General features: G+C 39.1%; 1 protein-coding gene across 5 annotated transcripts in view; it reads left to right on the top strand.

The window, feature by feature from the left end:
* atosa (atos homolog A) overlaps window positions 1-26,466 on the top strand; it is an 81,793-nt gene that overhangs the window by 47,514 nt on the left and 7,813 nt on the right. For 4 of the 5 annotated variants that reach the window (XM_059952764.1, XM_059952763.1, XM_059952766.1 and 1 more), the window contains 9 exons: window positions 7,963-8,147; window positions 8,315-8,520; window positions 12,007-12,132; window positions 13,518-15,096; window positions 21,681-21,809; window positions 23,215-23,294; window positions 24,405-24,510; window positions 25,707-25,865; window positions 26,106-26,174. In XM_059952764.1, coding sequence (XP_059808747.1) covers window positions 8,378-8,520; window positions 12,007-12,132; window positions 13,518-15,096; window positions 21,681-21,809; window positions 23,215-23,294; window positions 24,405-24,510; window positions 25,707-25,865; window positions 26,106-26,174 — 2,391 coding nt within the window. In that variant the 5' untranslated portion in view covers window positions 7,963-8,147; window positions 8,315-8,377. Of the gene's footprint in view, window positions 1-7,962; window positions 8,148-8,314; window positions 8,521-12,006; window positions 12,133-13,517; window positions 15,097-21,680; window positions 21,810-23,214; window positions 23,295-24,404; window positions 24,511-25,706; window positions 25,956-26,105; window positions 26,175-26,466 lie in introns of all 5 variants that reach the window. The other variant, XR_009508364.1, reaches the window with a different exon arrangement.

A 26,466-nucleotide genomic window follows, 5' to 3' on the forward strand; every position in this document is an offset into this window, starting at 1 on the left:
TTTTTAGAGTGAAAAAAAGGAAAGGAGCACCATGGCAAAGTTTGGGCACCCCAAGATACTTGAGCTCTCAGATAACTTTTACCAAGGTCTCCGTCCTTAATTAGCTTGTTAGGGTGTAGCTTGTTCACAGTCATCATTAGGAAAGGCCAGGTGATGCAAATTTCAAAGCTTTCTTAATACCCTGACTCCTCAAACCTTATCCCAACAATCAGCAGCCATGGGCTCCTCTAAGCAGCTGCCTAGCACTCTGAAAATTAAAATAAATGATGCCCACAAAGCAGGAGCAGGCTATAAGAAGATAGCAACCCATTTTCAGGTAGTTGTTTTCTCAGTTTGTAATGTAATTAAGAAATGGCAGTCAACAGGAATGGTGGAAGTCAGGTTGAGGTCTGGAAGTCCAAGAAAACTTTCCGAGAGAACTGCTCATGGGATTGCTAGAAAGGCAAATCAAAACTCCTGTTTGAGTGCAAAAGACCTTCAGGAAGATTTAGCAGGCTCTGGAGTGGTGGTCACTGTTCTACTGTGCAGCGACACCTGCACAAATATGACCTTTGTGGAAGAGTCACCAGAAGAAAACCTTTCCTGCATCCTCACCACAAAATTCAGCGTCAGAAGTTTGCAAAGGAACATCTAAACAAGCTTGATGCATTTTGGAAACAAGTCCTGTGGACTGATGAAGTTAAGATAGAACTTTTTGGCTGCAATGAGCAAAGGTATGTTTGGAGGAACAAAGGGCACAGAACTTCATGAGAAGAACACCTCTCCAACTGTTAAGCATGGGGGTGGATCGATCATGCTTTGGGCTTGTGTTGCACCCAGTAGCATGGGGAACATTTCACTGGTAGAGGGAAGAATGAATTCAATTAAATACCAGCAAATTCTGGAAGCAAACATCACACCATCTGTAAAAAGGCTGAAGATGAAAAGAGGATGGCTTCTACAACAGGATAATGATCTTAAAAACACCTCAAAATCCACAATGGAGTATCTCAAGAGGCGCAAGCTGAAGGTTTTGCCATGGCTCTCACAGTCCCCCAACCTAAACATCATCGAAAATCTGTGGATAGACCTCAAAAGAGCAGTGCATGCAAGACAGCCCAAGAATCTCACAGAACTAGAAGCCTTTTGCAAGGAAGAATGGGTGAAAATCCACCAAACAAGAATGGAAAGACTCTTAGCTGGCTACAGAAAGCGTTTACAAGCTGTGATACTTGCCAAAGGGGGTGTTTCTAAGTACTGACCATGCAGGGTGCCCAAACTTCTGCTTTGGGCCCTTTTCCTTTTTTGTTATTTTGAAACTGTAGAAGATGGAAATTAAAAAAGTAATCTTTATTAAAATTATTAAAGAAATGTTCATGACAAACTTTTACTGAGCGCAAGATATTTTAGTTTGAATATAATTAAACTGACTTAGGAAATTACCAAAGAAATAGTTAAAATGAGTGATTGTTTTTCTGTGGAATACTTGCTCAGTTTGTAACAGAATATGGAAATCTAATGTTGAATTAGAATCCGAATCAGGTGTATTATCTCGGACATATTGTGAAATTGGTTGTTCTGTAGCAGCAGCACAATACCTAAAATATGTATGTAAATTTTCATTACACACACTCACTCTCACACACACTCACTCTCACACACACTCACTCTCACACACACTCACTCTCACACACACTCACTCTCACACACACTCACTCTCACACACACTCACTCTCACACACACTCACTCTCACACACTCTCTCACTCTCTCTCACTCTCTCTCACACACTCTGTTCTGAAATGTTGTGTGTGTGTTTTCAGGCTTCTATTCCTCCTCCTTGATGGTAGTGATGAGAAGAGGGCATGTGCTGGTTGGTGGTGTCCTTAATGATGGATTCTGTCTTTTTGAGGCATTACCTTTTGAAGATTTCCTTGATGGTGGGGAAGCTAGTGCCCACGATGGAGCTGGCAGACTCTCCAACTCTTTGTAGCCTTTTCCGAATTTGTGCATTGGCCCCCTCCATACCAGATGGTGGTGCAACCAGCTACATCTCTGGTACATCTGTAGAAATATGCTAGAGTCTTATCTAAAACTTATAACCGATATATTTTAATATAATTCATTTATTCCAGCATGCCAGCTTCAGGAGCTTTTTTCCTGTCCTTTATCCTTTCAACCTTCTGCTCGCCTCTCCTTTCAGCATTCCAAAAGGGTTTTGTCCCTTCTGTGTTGCTCTGACCCTATTTCCGATATATGCCACTTTTTCATGCAACCATAGGAGATAGGACACAAGCCCCTTTCAGCTCCCCTCTTCCCAATATATAAACAATCATTCCAGTGAATTTTCTTTTTGTTGTACTGTTATTGTTTCCAACTTAGCACATTGCATTTGCTGCTCCAGATACAGTCTACCCTACCTGGGAAGGAGAACATTGCTTTGCAGAGTGGCTCTGTTCACTTTACTAGCGTGACTCTTAACTTCCAATTGCAAGTTTCTTTAAAAACTCTTGACTGTTCCAGTAAAACTAGATATAAGCTCAGGTACCAGCACCTCATGCAACATGACTCATTAAAGAAACTACAGGACACCAATTGTTTCAGATTCAGCCCTTCCAGATTGTTTCTCACATTTCCAGTATTTCTGTTTTTCTCTCTTTTGGTATTTTAAATTTCATTTGTTATTTCCTATTTACAGTTCCTCTTTCAGTTAACAGTAACACCACTTCCATCATTTAATCTGTTATGGCCTGCACCTCCTATTCATAGAACTTTATTCTTGTTATTCCTTCCTTCACAAAACTAAGGCTAATAAAGAAGCAAGTTGAGTCAAGATATTTTTAGCTTCTACTGGAGTGAAACACCATAACAACAATTTTTAGAACTTCTAACATCAATCCAGAAATATAATTAGGGTCTTACAATCATCCTTGCTCAATTTAAATAAATTCTGCTTCAATTGCATTTGGGATGATGTCATTCCCTATGCAAGGCTTCTTTTCGAGCATTACATAGAGAGCTTAGACAAAATAGCCCCAGGAGCAACCATGGCTTGGTACAAGCTGCGTTTCTTTGAAGCAGTGCTGGATTGGATCCTGTATGAGGTCCCTTACTGTGATTCAGTTAGTCTCATTTTCCATCCCAACCTTAACCCAAATGTGGGCCCTACTCTGTGATCCGGAAATGGACCGGATGATGGACCAGTGCCAACTGAAGGCCACATTTCCCTATCTGGATAACATCACCATCTGTGGTCACGACTGGCTGGATCACAACGCCAACCTCCAATGATTTTTCCAAGTGGCCAAAGCCCTGAACCTTACTTATAACAGGGACAAGTGTGTGTTCGGAACCACCCAGCTCGCTATCCTTGGGTATGTCGTGGAGAACGGGGTGATTGGCCCTGATCCCGACCGTATGCGCCCCCTGTTAGAACTCCCTCTTCCCACCACCGTCAAAGCCCTCAGACGGTGCCTGGGCTTCTTTTCCTATTATGCCCAATGGGTCCCCCATTACGCAGACAAGGCCCGCCCCCTGGTCAAGTCTACCACATTTCCCCTCTCTGCCGAGGCCTGCGCGGCCTTCAGCCGCATTAAAGGGGACATTGCCAAAGCAACGATGCATGCGGTGGACGAGACCATTCCCTTCCAAGTAGAGAGTGACGCCTCCAATTTCGCGCTGGCTGCTACCCTCAATCAGGCAGGCAGGTCAGTAGCATTCTTTTCTCATACCCTTCAAGGCCTGGAAATTCGGCATTCCACGGTGGAGAAAGAAGCCCAGGCCATAGTAGAAGCTATTAAGCACTGGAGGGACTATCTCGCCGGCAAAAGGTTCACCTTGCTGACTGACCAGCGCTCAGTTGCGTACATGTTCAGCAACCAACAGTGGGACAAAATCAAAAATGATAAAATTTTGCGGTGGAGAATAGAACTCTCCACCTGGAAGGCTCATTGAGCCCCCTGATGCCCTATCCCAGGGAGCGTGTGCCAGCGCACAGCTCTACCAGCTATACGCTCTCCATGCACATCTTTGCCACCCGGGGGTCACCCGATTTTACCATTTCGTGAATGCCCGGAACCTGCCGTACTCCCTTGAGGACATCAGGACGATGACCAGGGACTGCCAAGTCTGCGCTGAGTGCAAACCACACTTCTACCGTCCTGAAAAGGTGCAACTTATTAAGGCCACCCGCCCCTTTGAGCGACTGAGTGTTGACTTTAAGGACCCCCTTCCCTCCACCGACCGCAATGTCTACTTTCTCAACATTATCGACAAGTACTCGCGGTTCCCCTTTGCCATCCCCTGCCCCGACAGCACTGCCACGTCCGTCATAAAAGCCCTGTGCCAGCTCTTCACTGTTCGGATATCCCTGCTATATCCACAGTGATAGAGGGTCCTCCTTTATGAGTGACGAGCTGCGCCAGTACCTGCTGGCTAGGGGCATTGCTACTAGTAGGACCACATGCTATAATCCTCGGGGAAATAGACAGGTCGAGAGGGAGGATGCCACAGTGTGGAAGGCCACACTTTTAGCCCTTAAGTCAGAAGGGTTGCCTGTCTCTCGATGGCAGGAGGTCCTCCCCGAGGCACTCCACTCTATCCGCTCCCTGTTATGTACGTCCACCAATGCCACCCCTCACGAGCGCCTATTTTCTTTTCCCAGGAAGTCTGCCATTGGGACCACCCTACCACCCTACCTGGGACATCCCCAGGGCCAGTGCTGCTCTGGAAACATGTGAGGAGCAATAAATACTCCCCGCTGGTCGAGAGGGTTCACCTTCTACATGCGAACCCCCAGTATGCTTACGTGGTCTTACCTGATGGGCGGGAGGACACGGTCTCTGTCCGCGACCTGGCGCCCGCAGGAGCAGCAGACCACTACCCCGAACACTCCACGGTAACTATGAACCCTGTACCCGAGGTGACACCGCACACACCGAGCCCTACACAGACTCCTCATGACACTCCTATACCGGGCGTCTCGCATGCGCATATACCAGGCGCCTCGCACATGCATGGGGGATCACTGACGCCTAGTGGGCTGACACCTCCAGTTAGGCCGGAACCATCACAACCACTGTCTCCGGTGCAATCACCGCCGGCACCTGTGAAATCACAGCCGGTGCTACATAGATTGCAGCGACAGATTTGACCACCTGATAGACTTAACCTGTAAATATACTTTTAAGAAACTTTGCCCCATGAGGACTCTCTTTTAAAACAAAGGGGGGGGTGAATGTGGTGAACTACATATACCTGTCTGGACACGCCTCCCCCCCCCCCCCCCCCGCTGACTGCTCCTGTGGCTTCTCCCACAGACCCCAGTATAAAGGCGATTGAGGCCTGAGCCCTGCCCTCAGTCTCCAGGATGTAGCATGGTGGTCAATTGCTGCTTGTTCTTTCTTCCAGTCAGTAAAAGCCGATATCTTGCCTCACGTCTCAGAGAGTTATTGATGGTGCATCACATCCCAAGCCCTCTCTGTGTCATGGGCTTCCCACTCCACACTCAAGACGCATTGACCCCCAAGAACAAAGCAATACTTCACCCACATTCCCCTCCTTTTGCCATAAGTCCTGGCCTATCATCCTTATCGACTCTCTCCTCACCACTCCCCTGTCCTGGCCTTAATCCACACCAAGAAGGGGCTTGTTTTTTGTTGTTTGTTTTGTTCCATGTTGTTCTGCCAAGCATTGTGGACATGCTACATTGGTGTTGGAATGTGTGGCAATACTTGCTGGCTGCCTCTGGCACACCCTTGGGTGTGTTGGTTCTTAAGGCAAACACTGCATTTCACTGTATGCTTTGATAAATTTGAATCTTGAATGTCTGGCTGAACAGGTGATGCCTGTAGAAAGGAAAATCACCTTCTTTTCTCCTGTGTGCCTCTAGAATGTTAGCATTGGTTAGAGTGTGAGGAATAGGGCTTGAACCTACCATCATTTTATGAATAAACAAGCCAAGACTAATGCTTTTTAGACAGTAATTTTGTAAGGAATTGTGGCAAATCAGAAGTAGCAGGTGACACTGTAGCGTAGTGGTTAGCACAGTGCTTTATGGTACAGGCAACCCGGATTCAATTCTTACCATTGCCTAAAAGGAATTTGTACATTCTCCCTGTGACTGCATGGGTTTTCCCTGTGTGCCCCGGTTTCCCCCCATAATCCAAAGATGTACCAGTTGGTAGATTAATTAGTTATTGTAAATTGTCCCATGATTAGGCTAGGCGGCATGGCTCATCTGGAAGGGCCTACTTCATGCATACCTCAATCACTAAATTAATAACTGGGAATCAGATTTACCTGCTGGTCACCCAAAAGCTTAAAGGGAGAGGCTGGGAATAAATGAAGCCAGGATTTTCAGATATGGAGGGCACATTACACAGTTGACCAAATGACTGAAATTGGAGCTTCAAAAGACACCATGTTCTCATTGAAACCTTTTGAATGTTGAAAGGCCTAGATAGAGTAGATTTGGCAGGGGGAGTCCAGGACAAGAGGGCACAGCCTCAGGATAGAGGGGTGTCCATTTAAAACAGATGCGGGGAAATTTCTTTAGCCAGAGGGTGAATTTGTGGAATTTATTACCAGAGGCAGCTGTGGAGGTCAAGTCATTGGTGTACTCAAGGCAGAGCTTGATTGGTTCTTGTGTGAACACAGCATTAAAGGTTACAGGGAGTGGGGGCTGAGGAGGGGGGATAAAGGATCAGCCATGAATGAATGGCTGAGCAGGCTCTATGGGCCAAATGGTCTTCATGATGAAATGTAGGAAATATATAATCCAAGATATCGCCATTAGGTAAAATGTGTTTGAAAGATTTTAACAATCTTCACACACTGTTAGCGATAACATTAACATCTTGCCATGATTGAATACCATTGTACTGTGACAGTTTATGGCCTGTACTTCATAAGATGTTATTGGTAACATGCTTGGACTATCCAAAAAAGCAGTACAGTATAGAAAATTTGTATACTGTGGCAACTTACTTTAGTTGTTCTAATGGATTTTTGAAAAACTCTGAATAATTCTTGAAGTATATTTCTAATTCTCCTCCTTACAAATTGAACTGCTTCTTTGGATGATGCCTTCCATAGAAGCACAATTGTTCATATTTTGTTTTTTCTAATGATTACAAAAATTGTGAAATATCTACCTTGCTCAATAAATCATTATGGCTGCAAAATATGGTGCTGTAGTTTGTTGGCACGGTAGAATTTACAGTAAAAAAAAGCTCTGCAACATGTATACTGACAGCTGCAGTTGTAATCGCCATGAAGTGCTGAATTTTAATTCCTGCTGCTAATTATTGGCTAGGTTTGGTATCAGCTGGTAACAAAGAACCCAGTGTATATTCATCATAAATCCTTCCGTGTGTGATGGGATGTAGGCATTATTGCATTTAAAGAAGAAACAAGTGTTTTTATAATTGATTGTATTTACATCTTTCGTTTTCTACCAATAGTAAAGTCTAAATGTTAACTGAAGTGGAATATGGTAAAGAAATACATTAGGAAGACTTGTATTTTTTTTATTTCAAAGAGCTCCAGGAAAATATCTCAGGTTGTTTTAATTGTCACAAATAGCTGGCATGGACACAAATAATCTAGGACATGCCCTCTTCTTATTGCTACCATCAAGGAGGAGGTACAGGAGCCCTGAAGACACACACTCAACTTATCTGGAACAGCTTCTTACCCTCAGCCATCAGATTTATGAATGGACAATGAACCCACGAACACTACCTCAGTATTTTTTCCCTTTTTGCACTGCACCTACTTGTTAAATTTTGTTATATATATAGTTAGTGTTCTTTGTTTACAGAGTTTCAAGAACTTGCTGAACTTCCATTTACAGCAGTGAGCATTATTTAGTATTTTGAGTTTGTTCTTGTCTAGGCATCTGTATGTAATAAAATACTGATGACTAATAAAAGGATTACTTAGATATCTTGTGCATTAAGTAGGTTCTCTTTGTTCTTTACAGATACAATAGATGAGTACTTTGAATATGATGCAGAGGAGTTTTTGCTTTCTCTGACGTTGTTGATCACAGAGGGTCGTACACCAGAATGCTCGGCAAAAGGTCGTATAGAAGGGTTTCATTGCCCTCCAGCACAGCTTGGACAGTCCTTAAGTACAAAGCACGAATGCACTGAAAAAGTGCCGCAGGTACGTCTGGAAATAAAATTTTTACTGGATACTGTTTTCTTTTTAACTGAAGAAAATCATATATAATGATGCAGAATTATAAGATTTGTGGCTTTAGTTCTGGAAAAAGTTGTTTTTCAAATATTCTTTTGATAATTTCTTTTCTTTTTGTGCATGTATTCTGACAGTGTTACCAGGCCAGAAAGACCAGATCTCAGGTTTTGGTTCTGTGGAGGAATAATATTTCCATCATGGTTGAAGTGATGTTGCTTCCTGACTGTTGCTATAGTGATGCTGACGGTCCATCCACAGAGGGGAGTGATATAAACGACCCTGCTATCAAACAGGATGCTTTGCTGCTGGAAAGGTGGTCTTTACAGCCAGTTCCCAAACAGTAAGTCTTTGTTCTTCAGCATAATGAAATACTAAAAAAAGTCAATAAAATTAACAGATATCTAATATTTTTTCCTCCTTTTGTCTCGTAAAATTAATGAGTATGCCTATAATTGAAACAAAGAGCATAAATACAGATACCATTGTCTGAGTCTAAGAATCAGTTTACAGGCCATGTATTTGTTAGAATTTGTTTAGATACAGCACACTATAGCTGTCGACTTTAATCATTTTGTTTACAATAAGTAACGGACTTAGAATCTGTTATAGGTAGAAGTAGATTGCTTGGTACAATCTTCAATGTGATTGTTTCATAACCTATATATAAAATAAACTGTGCAAGTTATTAAAACACTGCGACTAAATTTGGTATTATATGCACCTTTAAGAAAGCATTTCTGTGGTAGTTGTCTTTTGTAGTCTACTTTTCTAAATGCTGTTACAGAAAATATGTAGCAGTTTCCTGATTAGATAAATTATTTGCTGTACATCCCAATGTACAGATGCTTACATGACCGGAATAGTTCAAACTACAGTTTCAGGTGCATTTGCATTAAAATGCTTTATCTTCCTGTTTAGACTCCCAGGGTTTATACATTAGTTTATGGACTGGGGAAAATATTTTTCTCAGTAAAATGTCAGTTAATTTGAATAATGGATCAGGATCAGCACTGTAATTAAAAACAACAAAAAAAGATGAAATCATGTTAAATAATTCTGAATAAACATAAATGAGTTTCAGTCACCACAAGGAAAGACCCATGTATAAATCTGCTGTCTTTAATCTCAAAGAATGCTTCAAGGAGCGTTAGCAAACAAATTTTACTGAGTTCCATGAGGATCCGTTAGTGCTGGTGCCTAAAAACTGTGTCAAAGATGTAGGTTTTAACAGATGTGGCTTAAATATAGCAGAGGTAAGGGGGTTTAGGGAGTTTATTTGGTATATAGATACTTAGTAATTGAACATACAGCCAATAGTAGTGGAACAATTTTAATCTGAGAATGATCTGGGGAATGCCCTGGGTGAGATCAACCAAAGTATTTCTCGGACAAAGTATTGTTTAACTAGAAGCCATTTATTCATTATCAAGCACAGGGATGTTAAGAGAAATGGGCAGAGATGGGTGAGATTTGGAAGATCTTGAGAACACTAAGAGAAGAAATAGGCTTATGTTAATCAAATTCTCTATTCATGAAGGAATAGTTCAAGGCTCTTAGCAGCAGGTCAAATGAAAATTGTTGGTCTTGATTGCATGTAGTGAGGCAAACTGGGTTTTTGTCAGCATTTGTGTGAAAATCACATTGTTTTTTGATGATGTTGCTGAAAGAGAGAGGCTATAACTGTATAATTGTAGAACACTAGAGATGACTTATGCCTATTATTTAAACATTTGCATTATCTTGCTGTGGGATCCAGAGTGTACTAGTAGAATCAGAATCAGGTTTATTATCACTAACAAATATGTCACAAAATGTGTTTTTTTTTTGTGGCAGAGGTACAGTGAAAGACATAAAAAAGTATGATAAAAATAATGGTGCAAAAGATGAATAGCGACGATGTATATGAGGTCATGTTTTGAAATTTGATGGCAGAGGGGTAGAAACTGTTACTAAAGCATTGAGTTTAGCTATTCAGACTCCAGCGCTGGCTCTTTCTTGGTAACAATGAGAACAGGGCACGTCCTGAGTGGTGAAAACCTTTAATAATGGATGTGCCTTCTTGAGACATCCTCTTTTGAAAATGTCCTCAATAGTGAGAAGGTTTGTGCTTGTGATGGAGCTGGCTGAGTCTACAATCCTTCACAGTATATCTGTAGAAATTTGCTTGTCTTTAAGAGAATACCATATCTCTTCAAAATCCTAATGGCATCGAGCTGCTTGCACGCCTTCTTTGTGATTGATGAATATTTTGGGCTCAGAATAGATTCTGTGAGATGTTGATGCCAAGGATCTTGAAATCGTTTACCCTTTCCACCGCTGACCCCTCAATGAGGATTGGTGTGTATTCTCCTGACCTCCCATCCTGAAATCCCCAATCAGCTCATTGTTAAAGTTGAGTGCAAGGTTGTTGTTGTGACATAACTCAACCAGCCAGACTATCTTTTTCTTGTAAGCCTCCTCATTGCCATCTGTGATCTTGCCAACAACATCGGCAAATTAATAGATGGAGTTTGAACTCTGCCTAGCCACACAGTCATGAGTGTAGCACTGACTATGCTCTTCCAGTGAGGAAGTTGAGAGTCCATTTGCAGAGGGAGGTGCAGAGGATTTGGGGTTTGTTGATAAGTAGTGATGGGGTGATGATGGTGAGCACAAAGCAGGTTTGAGGTTCTGCAGTCTTACCATCATTATTGGATAAGTGTTTTATTAATGATACTCCTATGATGCAAGAGAAATTAATTATTACTTCCTCAGTTCTTCATTAATGATTGTTTTCCATAAGGTCAGAGATTAGGATATTTTCTGATTGTAGTGTACAGATTTTGTGACAATTCCTCAGCAAGTGAAGCAGACCATGCTAGCACTTGGTAAGATCTAAACAGCAGTTAGGCCTGGGATGGAAAATTGAAAGTAGTATTTGTGCCATAAAGCTGCTAAGGAGTGACTACTCCTAACAAGGGAGAATCTAACCACTTACCCTTGATGTTTAGCGCATTAATATTGCCAAGTCCCCCGTCATTATCATCCTGGTGGCCATCCATTGATAAGAAACCCAAATGGACCAGCCACATGAATCTTGTGGATACAAGGACAGGGTCAGAACCTCACTTTCCTTTGGTGAGAGAGCTTTAACAGCAGCACAAGGCACAAGTCAGGCACAACATCTCAAGATTTTCAGTGCTGTCCAAGAGAAAGCAATTCTCTTTCTCAATTGTTGTCAGCAAACAAGCACAATTTTTTGAAAGTGGTTTGTTGTGTATTATGGTTTCACTGTAGGGAGATTGTATCTTACCTTCATTTGGGAACCACAAAGTACATTTTTGTGTTGGTCCTTTTGAAATTTAAGTTATAATTCCCTTGTGCAGATACAGCACTATATAAGAATCAATTTGCCTGCAACTGGAGTTACTGAAAAGGAGGAGACATGAGCTTCATTATTATTCATCCAATTGTAATGAGGAAAATCCCTCATTTTAGATCAATGGGTATGTTGAGAAATAGAGGAGTTCCTTTTTAATAACTGTCAAGAGGATGGTTTATTATAAAGAAACAAAGTCCATTTGCAGTCCATTCTTTAGTACCTCCATAGCACATTTTCTATTTTTAATTTAAAAAGTAAAGTTATTGATTTATTTTTGAAGAATTGCTTTATTAAGGTTATCATTTTTGTTTGAGAAAGGCAAGAAAGAACTGTCATTCCCTTCACTGTATCCAATGAGAGTATTAGGTTTTGATAGTGTTTCAATTGTGTGCATGTTTGATAGATGTCTCATTTTATCAATGCTTTGAACTAATTATATTAATGTTTCTATCTTTTAATTTTAAGAACTGGAGATCGTTTAATTGAAGAGAAAAGTCTTCTGCAGGCTGTTCGTTCGTATGTCTTTTTTTCTCAGCTGAGTGCTTGGCTGAGTGCATCACAAGGTGCAGTTCCACGTAATATTCTGTACCGGTGAGTATTATATAGAGAGAGTTACAGTTCATTGTGGGAATGTGCTAGGTTTTTCACTTCTGATATAAGAAAGATAGATTAGAGCTTTTCCTAAGTAGAAATGAAATTATGAATTACAGGTGTGCGTAAAGGACTTTTAAGTACAGGAATCACTAAAAAGCTTATAGCTAAATCAAAATTAATAACAAAAAGGTTGATGGGTGTAGGATTTTATCATTAGATCTGAAGTATAAGAGGGTTAAAGATATGTTAGAGCTGTACAACCTCCATTTGGAGTCCTAGAGATGCACTTCAAGAAATAATTATTTGCCTTTAAGGATATGTAGGATATATTTACCAGTGTTGAGTTATGATACCAGGGTTGTATCGGTTAGGTTTAATTCCCTTGAATACCAAAGATTAAAGAATGGTTTGTTATAAATGCTTAAGATGATTGAAATGTTTAATAGGGTAAGCAAGAATGAAGCTACTCCTTTTGGTTGAAGAATCTAGAATCTGGCTCCAATTTTAAGATTATGGCTTAGTGCCAGAAACTTTTCTCCATCCATAGCTAGTGAGATTCAGGAATACAAATAGACAAAAATAAACTTTAGTCATTATTCTAATTGTAGAGGTTTTTGATCAGCTAGACTTTTATGTCCTAGAATCAAAGCAAGTAGATGGATTTTAAAGAACAGATAAATCACAATCTAATTGAACAATGGATTTAAGGGGCTGAATGTCCTTTTCATGTTCCTGTGTTCCTTCATGCCCCTTTTATACCTTTGATACAGATTATACTAAAATAAATTAGAGTTCCACTGGCACTAGCGTGACAGTATGCTACTCAAATTTACCATTCACTACCACCCCTGACAACCTTGGCAAGTCCTGAAGCACTTTAAATTCAACTGAGTACTTTTGATGTATAGTCACGCTTAAAGTAGGAGCAAAATGAAAATGGCAAGATAAACTGTTTTAGCAAATTGATCGTGAGATAAATTTTGGCTAGGTCTCTTTGGTAGAGGTCCCTCGTTCTCCAAAATCCACTTTAGATAATTTACAGGACCATGGTTTAATATTTCATTTGAAAGATGCACCCCTGACAGTGCAGCACATGGGAACATCTAGTCTATAGTTTCATGCTGCAGTGCAGCTTGACCATTCAGCCTTTAAGCTCTAGGCATGGAAAATAACTACTGATTTGAGGTCGACTTGACTGCAAGTACTCTTCCAAAAAGATGCAAGAAGCACGATATTAGGGACATCAGAATGACTTTTAGTATCTTCATTTTTGTTGTTCCAGCTAAAATGAAATAGCTCAGTACAGATATGGCATGCATTAATGATCCTTTGTATAACAAAATTTTGCAATGCTTTTGTTCATGACTTTTTTTAATATTTAGGATCAGTGCAACCGATGAAGATATGTTGCTAAATTTTACGCAGCCACCAGTTGAACACGTGTTTCCAGTTCCTAATATTTCACACAGCCTGGCTTTGCAAGTGAGTGTGCTATCACTCCCTAGGCAACCGAGTTACCCATTGCTGACATGCAGTATTCACACCAACTTCAGTTTCTATGGGAAAAATATCCCCAATCAAGAAAAGGAAACTTATCAACGTACCAATGTAAAAGAGCAAGACTACTGCAACATGCCACAAGTACAACATAAGTACAATAAGCAAACACGCACTGCCATTCAAAACCATGAATTGTTGCCAACAAGTTCAGTAAATGTAAGAAAATGCCCTTCTCCTGAGATCTCAGAAACAAGCAAAGCGGGAACATTATGTGATACTGAAAAAATATGTGATATCAGAAGTTCACAGACTAAATCTCAGCCTTGTAAATGGGCAAATACTGCTGAAATAACTAAGGTACATCCCTATGAAACCCATACAGTCAAGACCTTAAAGTCATTTTCTGTGACAGATTCCAATCAAACCAGCAGTCCATCTACTCAAGTGTCCTTGGGTGAGATGAACCCTTTGATAGGAAGCTTGCTTCAGGAAAGAGAAGAAGTGATTGCAAGAATTGCTCAACGGCTGAGTTTTTGTGATCAAAATCCTCCATCTATTTCTGGAAGCCATTTTAATACAGTACAAGAATCAAGTTCAACAAGTGCTAAACTACTGCAGAGCTCTTTTGAAGAAGAAAGCCCAAGAAGTACAGGGAAAGAAACACTTTGTAGTTCTATCACCGGCACTGAAAGTAGTTTCTTAGAAAACAGGAAAAAGGCCAGGACCCCATCTCAAGATACTCCAGTCACATTATGCAGAAAGGATAAATTTGGACATGATAAAACAGCTTCTCCAAAGCCACAGACACGAAGAAAACTATTCCCAGCTGATTCTTTTACCGATACCATTGGTAAATCTGAAACAAAGCACTCTGCTGAAAGGACTCTAAATAAGCATGGTAAATCCGAACTGTCACAGATCAATTATATAGGTAAAGTGAACTGGAAGTGCCCAGCATCTGGCAACAGTGTAAATGAGAAAAAATCCAAAGTTGAGTCATTGTGTTCTGGTTCCTTCCATAAGAACATTGTGAACTCTACAGATAATTCTGAATTAAAACTGCATTCTTCTATACATCACAGTCCTTCAGAACTTGATACCAGTTCATTTAATAGAGACAAGTCAGACTGTTCCTTTAACTCAGGCACTTGTTCTGAAAATAGTGTCAACAATGCAAAAAACAATCCAGTTAGTATAGAATGTTCATGTGCCTGGCATTCAGACTCTGTAGAATGTAGCAAATTTGGGACTAAAAGTGAATGCAATAAATTGGATATTTCTGATGACCATTCTGGTACAATAAAAACAAATGAAACTGTCAGTTCAAAAAAGCGAGACCAAGAAAAAATAGACCTGCAAACCCAGAGCTGTGATGCATCACCGTGCTTACGTAATTCAACAATGCCAAGAAGACTTAATGGAGACTGCAGAGAAAGACCTGGAGAATATCAAATGCAAAACGTAAGAAAACTTTACCTTTTACCATATTGGTAGTTTTTTAAAAAAAATCTATGTTGGTCTCAAACAAAAGCTGTTTAATTTGACTTGCACTAAAGTAGCAACTTGTTAACATCACACACTTAGAGCTTTATAATCCTGATGCAGAGTTTCCACCTGCAACTTAGACAATTCCTTTCTTCCCACAGATGCTGGTTTACCTGCTAATTTCTCCAACAGGTTGTTGCTTTAGCTTTTATAAAAGTTTCATTGTAGTTGACATACAAGTCTGCATACAGCTTTAAGTACAGGTGGTATCATCCTGAGCTGAAATAAAGCTAATGGAAGTCTGTTTTTCTGAATTTAGGAGAAGAGTTCAATCTTATTGTTTAGCTCCTTATGATCAATCCAATATTAGATGATTCAGGTTTTTTGGTAAATGACCAAATTTGCCGATAATACAAAGCTAGGTGGAGGAGCGGGTAGTGTTGAGGAAACAGAGAGCCTGCCAAGAGACTTAGATAGTTTAGGGGAATGGGCAAAGAAGTGGCAAATGAAATACAATGTTGGAAAGTGTACAGTCATGCACTTTGGTGGAAGAAGTAAATGAGCAGACTATTATTTAGATGGAGAGAATTCAAAATGCAGAGATGCAAAGGGACTTGGGAGTCCTTGTGCAAGATACCCTAAAGTTTAACCTGCAGGTTGAGTTGGTTGTTCAGAAGGCGAATGCAATGTTGGCATTCATTTCTAGAGGTATAGAATATAAGAGCAGGGATGTGATGTTGAGGCTCTATAAGGCACCCATGAGACGGAGTATTGTATGAAGTTTTGGGCTTCTTATTTCAGAAGGGATATACTGACATTAGAGAGGGTTCAGAGAAAATTCATGAGAATGATTCCAGGAATGAAAAGGTTACTCTATAAGGAACGCCTGGCAGCTCTTGGGCTGTATTCCCTTTAGTTTAGGAGAATGAGGGGTATCGCAAAGAAACATTCCGAATGATAAAGGGCTTGAACAGATTAGATATGGCGAAGTTATTTCCCATGGTAGGGGATTCTAGGACAAGGGGGCAAGACTTCAATATTGAAGGACGTCCTTTTAGAACTGAAATACGGGGAAATTACTTTAGTCAGAAAGTAGTAAATCTATGGAATTTGTTGCCATGAGCAAAAGTGGAGGCCAAGTCATTCAATGTATTTAAGGCTAAGATAGATAGGTTCTAGATTAGCCAAGGCATCAAAAGGTGTGGGATGAAAGCAGGGGAGTGGGGATTACTGGAAGAATTGGATCAAGCCCATGATTGAATGGTGGAGCAGACTCTATGGGCTGAATGGCCTACTGCTGCTCCTATATCTTATGGTCTTATTATTCAAGAATAATGGATTCCATGAGAACTAAACTCATAGCCTTGGAAATCATGCTGTGATCATGATGCACAGGTAACTGTTGGCCATGGTGTGGATGAAGGAAGCATAACAACAGTTAAGCTTCCATTCATTCATGGTTCCATTCATTTTCATGGTTGTAGCATCCTGCCACCTCACTGGTTGAGCATATAAGTTGAAAAAGGGAAATGTGCATTGCCAATCTGACCTGGAATGCATTGAAGTATGACACTGTACAAGAGGGACAGTTTCCAATAGTTTTTCTTGTTTGATAGACAAGGTGGTCAGTTAAAAAGAGTGTTTAACATTTTCCAGATAGTTTCAAAATAAAAGCTTGATTTCTTAAAGGGAGTTGTACAAGTCAAGTCCTGAGATTATGGATTAGGTGTTGAATATGTCTTTAACTGTGTATCATATCTTCTCATTTGCTTAATACAACTCACCGTTATCATTCTGCTCCCAACAATGTCTACTAGTTAGGTCCACTTTCATATATTGCTCTGTACACATAATCAGGAGTGCTGCAAAATACACCTATATGTTGCTGGCCACATTGTCATGATGATCACATCAATCAAATTGATTGCATGACACTGCCATACATCCTCCATTGTGCAGGACACAATGGTTGAGAACTGTGAAGACAACAGAAGGTAAATGGATGAATCCGCATGTACTGATCCTCCATGGAAGATTATTGTGTTTCTCATTGCTATGGCCATTGAAATTGATAGCATCCGTATGCTGTGTCCTCATTCTAGTATTCTGTGTTTCTCCAACTTGGGTATATTCTGATTTTCAAGCTGTAACAAGTGTAAGCTTGGAAGTCTTAGTTCCTTCCCTGTACCACAGTCTTAATTTTGTTGATTTTTCATTTTAAATACCCTGGTAGGTGGCTTAACAACAAGAGGGTAAAGACTTTTACACTAGCCCCAATTTGGATACTAGCACTGCTCACACTGTTCTCACTGTTACCATCAAGAAGGAGGTACAGAAGCCTGAAGGCACACACTCACAGATTCAGGAACAGCTTCTTCCCCTCTGCCATCCGATTCCTAAATGGTCATTGAACCCTTAAACACCACCTGACTTTTTAAAAATATATAGTATTTCTGTTTTTTGCACGATTTTTAAATCTATTCAATATAGATATACTGTATAAAGTATACTGAATGAGATTTACTATTTTATTTTTTTTCTTCTCTATTATGCATTGCATTGAACTGCTGGTACTAAGTTAACAAATTTCACATCTCATGCCAGTGATAATAAACCTGATCCTGATTCTGATTCAATGTTCTGAGGATAGCAGAGTGACAGAAGCTTCATTTGATGAAACTCAGGATGCAAGTGGTCTGAATAATAAAGTAATAATACAGCATGGAAAGAGGCCCTTTGGCACAATTCATCCATGCTGATAATGGTGCCCACCAGGCTTGTCCCTTTTGCCAACATTTGGCTCATGTCCCTCTAAACTCTTCCTAATCAATGTACTTAAATGTTGTTATTGTACCTCAAGCACTTCCTCTGACAGTTCATTCCATATACTACCAAGTTCTGCCTGAAGAAGTTGCTTCTCAGGTCCCTGCAGCAGAGTTCGTGTGTAATCTTGCCTTCTAATTTGTTGGAGGGAAAAACTGCACATAAACTATGCTGCAGGTGCTTCAGATGATGACTTTGATCTAGGCTGTGGAAGATTGCTGCTGAATAATGTATTGGATCATTTAGTTGCCATTATAGCACAAATACATGTGGTAGAGCAGACTGTTACAGAGTAAAGGCTTCATGATAATTTCAGCATACTCTCCATTGGCATCAATGATTCACTATCAGTGGTTGTACACCAGTTGGATATTGAGGGAAGTGCTGTGGAGAGAGAAAATTGTAACATTTCAGGTTGGTGACATTTTGTCAGATGAAAGGTCATTAATCTATATTAATATTTGTATTTCTCTCTCTGCAGATGCTAAAGTACTTATGGCATTTTCTGTTTTACCAGCTGTACTTTGTTTTTACATATTGAAGGAGTTTTAATGAATTTTGGTTCTATGTGATCAGCCATGGAATGCAATGCTCAAAAGCAATGTAGATTGGGCCATAGAGAAACCTGCACCTTTAGCAAAGAACAGCGCTCTAGCTTCCTGCCAGTCAGAAGCAGAGAGACTTAAATGAAGTCACTTCCCATTGAATGATCTCCCTTACACATGATACCAGGTAAATTGAGTGTTCCATGTTTCCCATCTTAGACCTGGAAGAAGCCAGGGACAAATTACGGTCATCTCCAGAACTGTCACTGTGATTGTGATCATTGTCCTGCTTTCAGCAGGCAGTAATGGATGTAGGAAGTGACAACCTCAAGTGAGGACACCTAAAAGGCTTCAATATTACTCTTCTGAAAGTCAGGCAGGAGGTCACCCTTCTCCTCTCCTACTTATGCAGCTCGGAAGCAACTGGCAAAAATGTCAGTAAATGGTTCGTTCCTTGGTGTTTGACATGTAACTGTGGAGGTTTAAAATTTGGAATAAGTATGGAAAGCACATAACATCTAGAACCGAACACCCTTACAAGCATGCATGTATGCCACAAACCACCACTTTGGAGGTGCAGAGAGACAGTAGCTACTAAGAAATAGGGGCTACTGGTATAGTTATTCATTTTTCTATCATGTTAACTTTCTCCAATTATTACTATCGTTATCTGCTGAAAGGTTTTATGTATTGCACCTTTCCTTAGGAAGGTTGCAGGGCTTTGGTGTATGTTGCTCAGATGTTCAGCTTTTCACTTAAGAGATACTAAATTGCAGTCCTTGCACACAAGCACATTTTTTGTTGTTCTTTTTTTCGGAGGAGGGTGCTTCTGGCAAGGCTCATCATATTGTTATCCCTGATTACTGTAGAAAAGTTGGTTTTTAGCCGCCTTCTTCCAAACAAAACTGCTGGGCTTTAAGTATATGAGTCACTTATTGACAACAAGCATGCCCAATTACCACATTGAAGGATATGATCTACAGAACAGAAGGTGGTTGGAGAAACTGGAGGAGTCTCAGCAACTTGTTGATAAGCATGATGTACAGGTTCTTCAATAGTGCCATGCCACTTTTAGCAAACACACCCCAGGAACAACCACTGAGAGCAAGGAATGAAGGACAGTTAAACAAGGGCAAAGAGGGACTTGGTGCCTGCCAAATGGAACACATAGTGGATGACTCTTCAGTCATGACTTTGTCCTCAACATGAGTGTCCTTTGACTCTATCCCACAGCAATCCATCCTAGCCAGACAAAATGTCAGTAGGGAAGTGAAAAATATTAATCTGGATGTTAAGAGAAACTTATTATAAATTCAAAATTTCATCTCTCACTTCCTAGAAGAGGAGGACATGTGTAGGAACTTAAAAGATAGGATAATTGTGACCATCTCCAAGGAAGGAGAGAAATCCAGCTGGGGTAGCTACAAAGGGTTGTCCTTGCTGTCTGCCACAGAAAGAGAAGTCATCCCTCAGGGGCCCCTTCAGTGTCCTCCATGCTACTCCCCAAATAGCAGTTTGAATTTTATGCTATCTGTCTGGAAACATAAGGGACATGATTCTCTCTGTGTCAACTTTTAAGAAAAATGTAGGGAGTAGAAGTAGCCTGCATACATTGTCTTACTTTTTGAAGAGCTTTTAGCTTCTTTAGCTGAGAGAGTCTATGACACATTCTTGTAAAATTTGGCAGCTCTCAGAAATTTACAGAGTTTAAAATATGTGTGCACACATTTAGGGGCTGAATTCCAATCACCACAGAGTCATTTAAGTAACATATAAGAGTGTAGACCTTACAAAACATCCAGAATAAGGTCTCATACCAATCTGCTGCTGCAGAATCGTTCTTCCTGACAATAAATGTCCATGAGAAGTTTCTAACTGATTTCTAGTTTGAAAGGCAGTTGGAAATGGAGAATAAATACTGACATTGCTAGTGATGTTTCATGAATGAATAGGGGAAAAACAGTAAAGAGTGATTTAATATTTCCCAACTGCAGATAGTGAGAGTGAGGATATGCTGGGCAGTTGAAAGGGAAGCTGATAGCATTGAACCATAGCTGGGGTGCAGAGAGGAAGAGATAGAGAGACAACATTGGAGTAATTGAGAAGAGGGGCGGTTGATCAAGAGTCTAGCCAGTGGGAGATTGTAGCTTATGTTGAAATAATTTTTGGTAATGTTGGTAATTAGACTCAAAGCAATGCAAACCTTTTGGATCCATCTGTCTGTTACGTTTATTAGTTTTGCTTTTCAAGTGGTCTGAAAAACTTGCCCAGCTGGGTGATTAAATCTGACCAATCTACCATCTCTGATCCAATCTATCATCAGCTTTACTATCTTGCCTCCTTTAAAACCAGAAGTGTGCACTCTTGGTTAAGTCTTAGGATTTTATATTGTATCCAATCCAGTTCACCCCAGCTCACACCCCCAAACAATTTTGCACTTAGACTGAAGGACACCAAATGTTCCAGCATAAACACTAATATTAGAAATAGTAATTCTTCTGCACTCTTGTCACATTTGAACCGTTTTTCTACTGATTTGTTGTGCTTGTTCAAGATACCTCATCTGTCCTTTCCAACCAACAGAGACGAGTCATCATTAGGGGCATAGATTCAAATAATGTTTGATTGCATATGTTATCTGTAGTACTGTGTAAAAGTCTTAGGCACATGTAAAAAAATCTGTAAAGTGAAGATGCTTTCAAAAATAATGAAATGAAAAATTTAGCTATCAAAAAAATTACTATAAAGAGCAGTAAACAGGTTAAAAGAAACTAGATCAAATCAGTATTTGGTGTGAATACCTTTTGCCTTTAAAACTGCTTCAATTATCTTAGGTACACCATTTTGCAGTTTTATAAGAAAATTGGCTGGTAGGTTCGCCAAGCATCTTGGAGAACTTGCCACAGTTCTTCTGCGAACTTTGGCTGTCTCACTTGCTTCTGTCTCTGTAGGTAATCCCATAGAGTCTCCATGATATTGAGATCTGGGGTCTGTGGAGGCCGAACCATCTGAAACTATATAAAAAAACTAGGGCACCTAAGACTTTTGCACAGTTTTGTAGGTGTAGTACCCCCCAACATAAAAGCAATAAAAAGCACTCACTGGAAATATCAGAAGTTTTTGATTAACCTATCAAACTATACTTTATAACAAAATTTGAGTTCAAGTTCATAATAAAGATTTTCCTTGCAGAAGAATTTTTCAAAATCTCCACTGAGACCTTCTGGGAACTTCTGGAAGAAGCAAAACCGCCGTTCATTAGATGGAATCTCAACAAAAGTTTTTCATCCATGTACTGGATTACCTTTACATTCAAGTCCTGTAAGTTAAAGACTGATGACAATTTTTAAATATTTTAATGCAAAAATATAGTTTACAGCTTTTGAACGTTTATAAAAGCTTTACAAAGTTGAAATACTGTTATCATTTTGGCAGTTTTAAAATTGGGTATTTTACATCTAGAGTCCCCCATGAAACAATAACTAATACAGGTGTTTTCAGTCCTAGCTACATATAAATCTGTGCACATTTTTTCTTATTGCTTTGTTTTAGAAAGGAGATTTTAAAATGTTAATGTTAAAATCTCATGTTTCAAAGTGATGCACTTACATGGTATAGGACTGTTTCATTAAAATTACACATGCAAGATTTGAATTATTAAATAATCTCATTGTCTTTAGTTAAATTTATGATCAATTTCAATTAAATTAAAACTGGTCATATATGCACCCGATAGAAATAGCACATTTATTCTTTCAGATAGTTAAACAACTTGTTTCACATATTAACATAGATTGCCAAATTTGTTCCTGTTGCCAATGCTAACAAGGTCTGATATTTGAGTTATACAGTTGTTTATTTATCAAAGTCTAGAAATAACTCACACTTGACATCCTCTTTCTGTTTGGCAAACAAACATGATGTAATCTTGGTTGAAAATATTATAGATTATCAAACCTGCTTTTTAAAATGATAATGGAGTTCAGTAAGGGAGATCCGGAGAAGCTGTGTTGTTTTCTGGTGAGGAAAATTCAGAGCACAGTCAGAATCTTAGAATTAGAGTTAGATGATTTAGAATGAAATCAGGAAGCAATCCAGAAAGCACTCAGCCTGGACCTCCCAAGAGACTGCGTCAATTGAAATCTTCAAGTACAGAATTCATAGATTCATATCTGAAAAGGCTAAGAGCAAATGTATAGATCGAAAGCCGGTGAATGCAACTGGGGTACAGATAAACCATGATCTAATTGAATGATAGAACAGGCTTGTGGAGTCGATTAACCTACATCTACATTCCTATATATGTACTATTTAATCCACTGAAATTTCTTTTTCTCTACATAGGATTCAAACAGAACTATGTATTGATATACTGTTCCTGCTGTTCCATGCTGGAGGGCTTTGTTTTTGGGTCATTTTTGATAGCATCAGAATTTTGCGTTCTCGTACTGTAATAAAACATTTAAAAAAATAGAAGCATGAATAGATCATTTGGTTGTCATGGAGCTCTGTCATTCAGTGACATTATGGCATTTTTTTCACTTCACCCCTCTTTTCCTGCACTAAATCCATATTTCTTGATTTCCTTTCAATCTTGAAGTCTTGTATTTCCTAAGGATTATTGTTGAGCATTGTTTATTACAATCGTAGGAATGGTTTAGTGTCAAAGAGTCTGTAAATCGGCATAACTTAATTGTTAATAGAATTTATCTTGTTGTACATCAAGGTTCCACCAAGAAAAATACAATCGGGATACTTTGACCTGGACACTTCATTGCAAAGACTAAAAGGGGTACCTTGCAAAAGGTATTTCTGTGTCTTTTTCTACAGTTAAAAGAAAGTGGCATACAGTCTTTTGATACAGATGCTTGCCAAATTTAGTTGGCAATTTACTCATCAACTCTAATGAATTGCATTTCAGAATTTTTAGGTTGGCTATGTTCTACTTTTAAATAATATCATTGTTTTAACTGAGAACATTTTGCTCTATTGACTTCTTTTCTTAAATTCCTTAAGCAAGCTACAACTGACAATTTCTGGTCAAGAGACTTTGAAATGAAGCTGCAGGTGAAATGGTGATATTAGGATGACCTACCCATAGAGTTGTCTGCCAGAGAACTTGTTTTTATAATATTTATGATAAATAATATCTCTATTTGAATTTGAATTGGATGTCTTGATGCCACTTTCCTCATTGGGATATATTTTAATCTCTTAGTGTCCAAATAAATTTCATATTTCTGTCCTGTAATATTACTGGATAAATAATATATTTTAACATCTGCAACCTACAACACTATTTAGTAAAAAGTCCACGTCAGACTTTTCCCTGATCTACATCCACACCCATTTTGTGGTTGCCAAAGTCAGTTTTAAGAATATAACTTGGTGTTCTATAATGTTGATATTATTCAGTACATTTGCTCTTAAGTATCTTTAATGGAGTTGAGCACCATCTGCTGGCGAGTCATTGGTGTTTGTTATGAGGCATTTGATTTTGACCTGGTACTTGTGCACGGAAAAAAGATGCTCATTAAAGCCAAGTAAATCAGTATTAATTACCAGCATCAGTATCCCCAGTGAAGAGTTGAAATACAGAAATGGAAAAGACTGCAAGATGGAGGAGGGAATGGGGGCAGAACTTGACAGAGTCGGTACACTGTTGCACTGATTGTTGAAAACAATTTACTGTGAAGAGAATCCTATATTGAAACACACGATTTAGAAATATTAGTAACCATTTGTTTGAACTAATTAAGGATTAATATTCTTTCTTTAATTTCTAACAAAATATTCTGTTTGTACAGCTTTTACTATTGAACTTAATAAGCAGTGTTTGATTCCTTGTGTTATTGACTCCACTCGACACAAGGCAAAGTTTCTTAGTTTTATGACGTGTTCTCGTTTTATTTATAGCCAGAGGAAGTATTTAAGACCAGAGAATGATGCTGACCAAGGGAAACAGCAGCTGAGTGTTAGTGCTCCACCTGCAACTAGTCTAAGCCTTCTTGGAAACTTTGAGGTACAGATTAGTAATGCATATATATCATTCAGAAAGAAATAATTTAAACAAGTGATTCAATATTTATATCATTTAAGAGGTTTTTTACTGGAAGGACCTTTCTTGGGTTTTGAGTTTCCTTTGTTTGACCTTTAATCGGATTTATTCACTTCTACTGTTGTATTACCAGTTCACAAATTTACTGATGGCAAGCTTACAGATGGTGTACCTGTTTTAAAAGTAAAAGCAGCAGTGTCATAACAGCTACTGATGAGTTTTTGACTAGTATGTTTTTACTGGATAACATATGAGTTTAGGAAAGAAGATTCAGAGAATAGTACAGAACCCTTTTAGAACATAAATTATGCAGTCAAGAATAACATGGATCTATAAATACATGTCAGAAAACAGCACTGGCAATTTTGAGAACCTCAATACTATTTAAATATTCTCAGTATCTCAAAGGAATTAAAGTGTTTCGAAGATTAGATTGTGATTCAGGAAAATAATGTAGTAGAAAATAGTACTGAAAAAAATCTACAGTGTAGTTGGAGCCTGTCATGCTTGTGTCACCTTTCAACAGGGACTTTAACTTGTTTCCATTTCTCCTACCCTTCCATTCTTTAATGTTTCTTGTCCAAATAGGTTCTGCCACCACCAATGTTGCAGGCAGAGTGACCACACATGAATACATTGTCCCAACCCCAGCCTTTTACTTTTGAAGGAGGTCCTAAACTCGTACCAGATCTTTATTTACTAAAGAATGGAAATACTTTTTCTCTATTTTCCTTTGTGTAATTTTGCAGCAGCTTCATCAAATCCTCCCTTTCCCCTCCACATTTCCCATGCAGAAAGCTTAATGTAACAAAATCATGATTTCTTTTGTCTGTTCACATGTGCAAAGTTTGTCCGTCTCTTCTGCATACTATACGTGGTCTTAATAACCATCGAAAATTAGACATTCAGGTCTGTTTCCCTCCCACAGTAATGAGAAACGCTACTTGGTAGAATACTGGTGGAGTTGATTAAGCAGATTTGTTATAACAGTATTTCATTAAATACAGGGATATTGAAATGTATGGAACACTAATGCAAGAATCTGATCGGATATTTGGTGGTTAATTAGTCAGAAGCATTACAAAATGTACAGAGAGAATAAAATATTGTAATTCAGTCTACCTTGCACTCGTAACATTGATGTATCTTAATGTTCTTAGGAATCTATTTTGAATTTCCGCTTGGAACCTTTAGGAGCAGTCGATGGTTTCACAGCTGAGGTGGGAGCAAGTGGAACATTCTGTCCCAGTCACATGACTCTTCCAGTTGAAGTGTCCTTCTACAGTGTTTCAGATGATAATGCACCATCACCCTACATGGTATGTGTTACCACACATTCCTGTAGTTAAGGACTTGTGATCAAGGTCATGGTGTAGCAGTAATTGATTAGGACCCTATCTCACTGACTGGTAAATCACTCACTTATTCATTTGTTGAATTTTGTTTCTTTATGGGTATGTTGAAGCTATTTCTTTTCAAATTAGTCAATTGATTTTTTTAAGAACTAGAATATCTCATTTGAAATAATCTGTTCTGAATTGAGGATTATATCTTTATAGGGTGTGATTAGTTTGGAATCCTTGGGAAAACGAGGCTATCGAGTGCCTCCATCAGGAACAATACAAGTGGTAAGTTTAGTTAGAACTTGTACTTGATTCATTGATGGCTATTTATACCTATCATCTATGAGGCTGGGATAATGTGAAGAAACACCTTAAAAAGAACTGGTGACACATTGTGTCTTGGTTAATTGCCAGAACTAATTGTATCTAATGAATTTACTAGAATTTTCAGCTAGGAACTGGTCAATAAAGTACTGTTTATTTCAGATACTCTAAATCGAATGTTTCTCTAAATTGAATGTTTCAACTGGGTACTATCATCAAAAGTAGACTCGCACTATGTTCCATATCTATCATA

The sequence above is a fragment of the Hypanus sabinus genome, chromosome 28, assembly GCF_030144855.1.
Source record: "Hypanus sabinus isolate sHypSab1 chromosome 28, sHypSab1.hap1, whole genome shotgun sequence".
In the NCBI taxonomy this organism is placed as follows: Eukaryota; Metazoa; Chordata; class Chondrichthyes; order Myliobatiformes; family Dasyatidae; genus Hypanus; species Hypanus sabinus.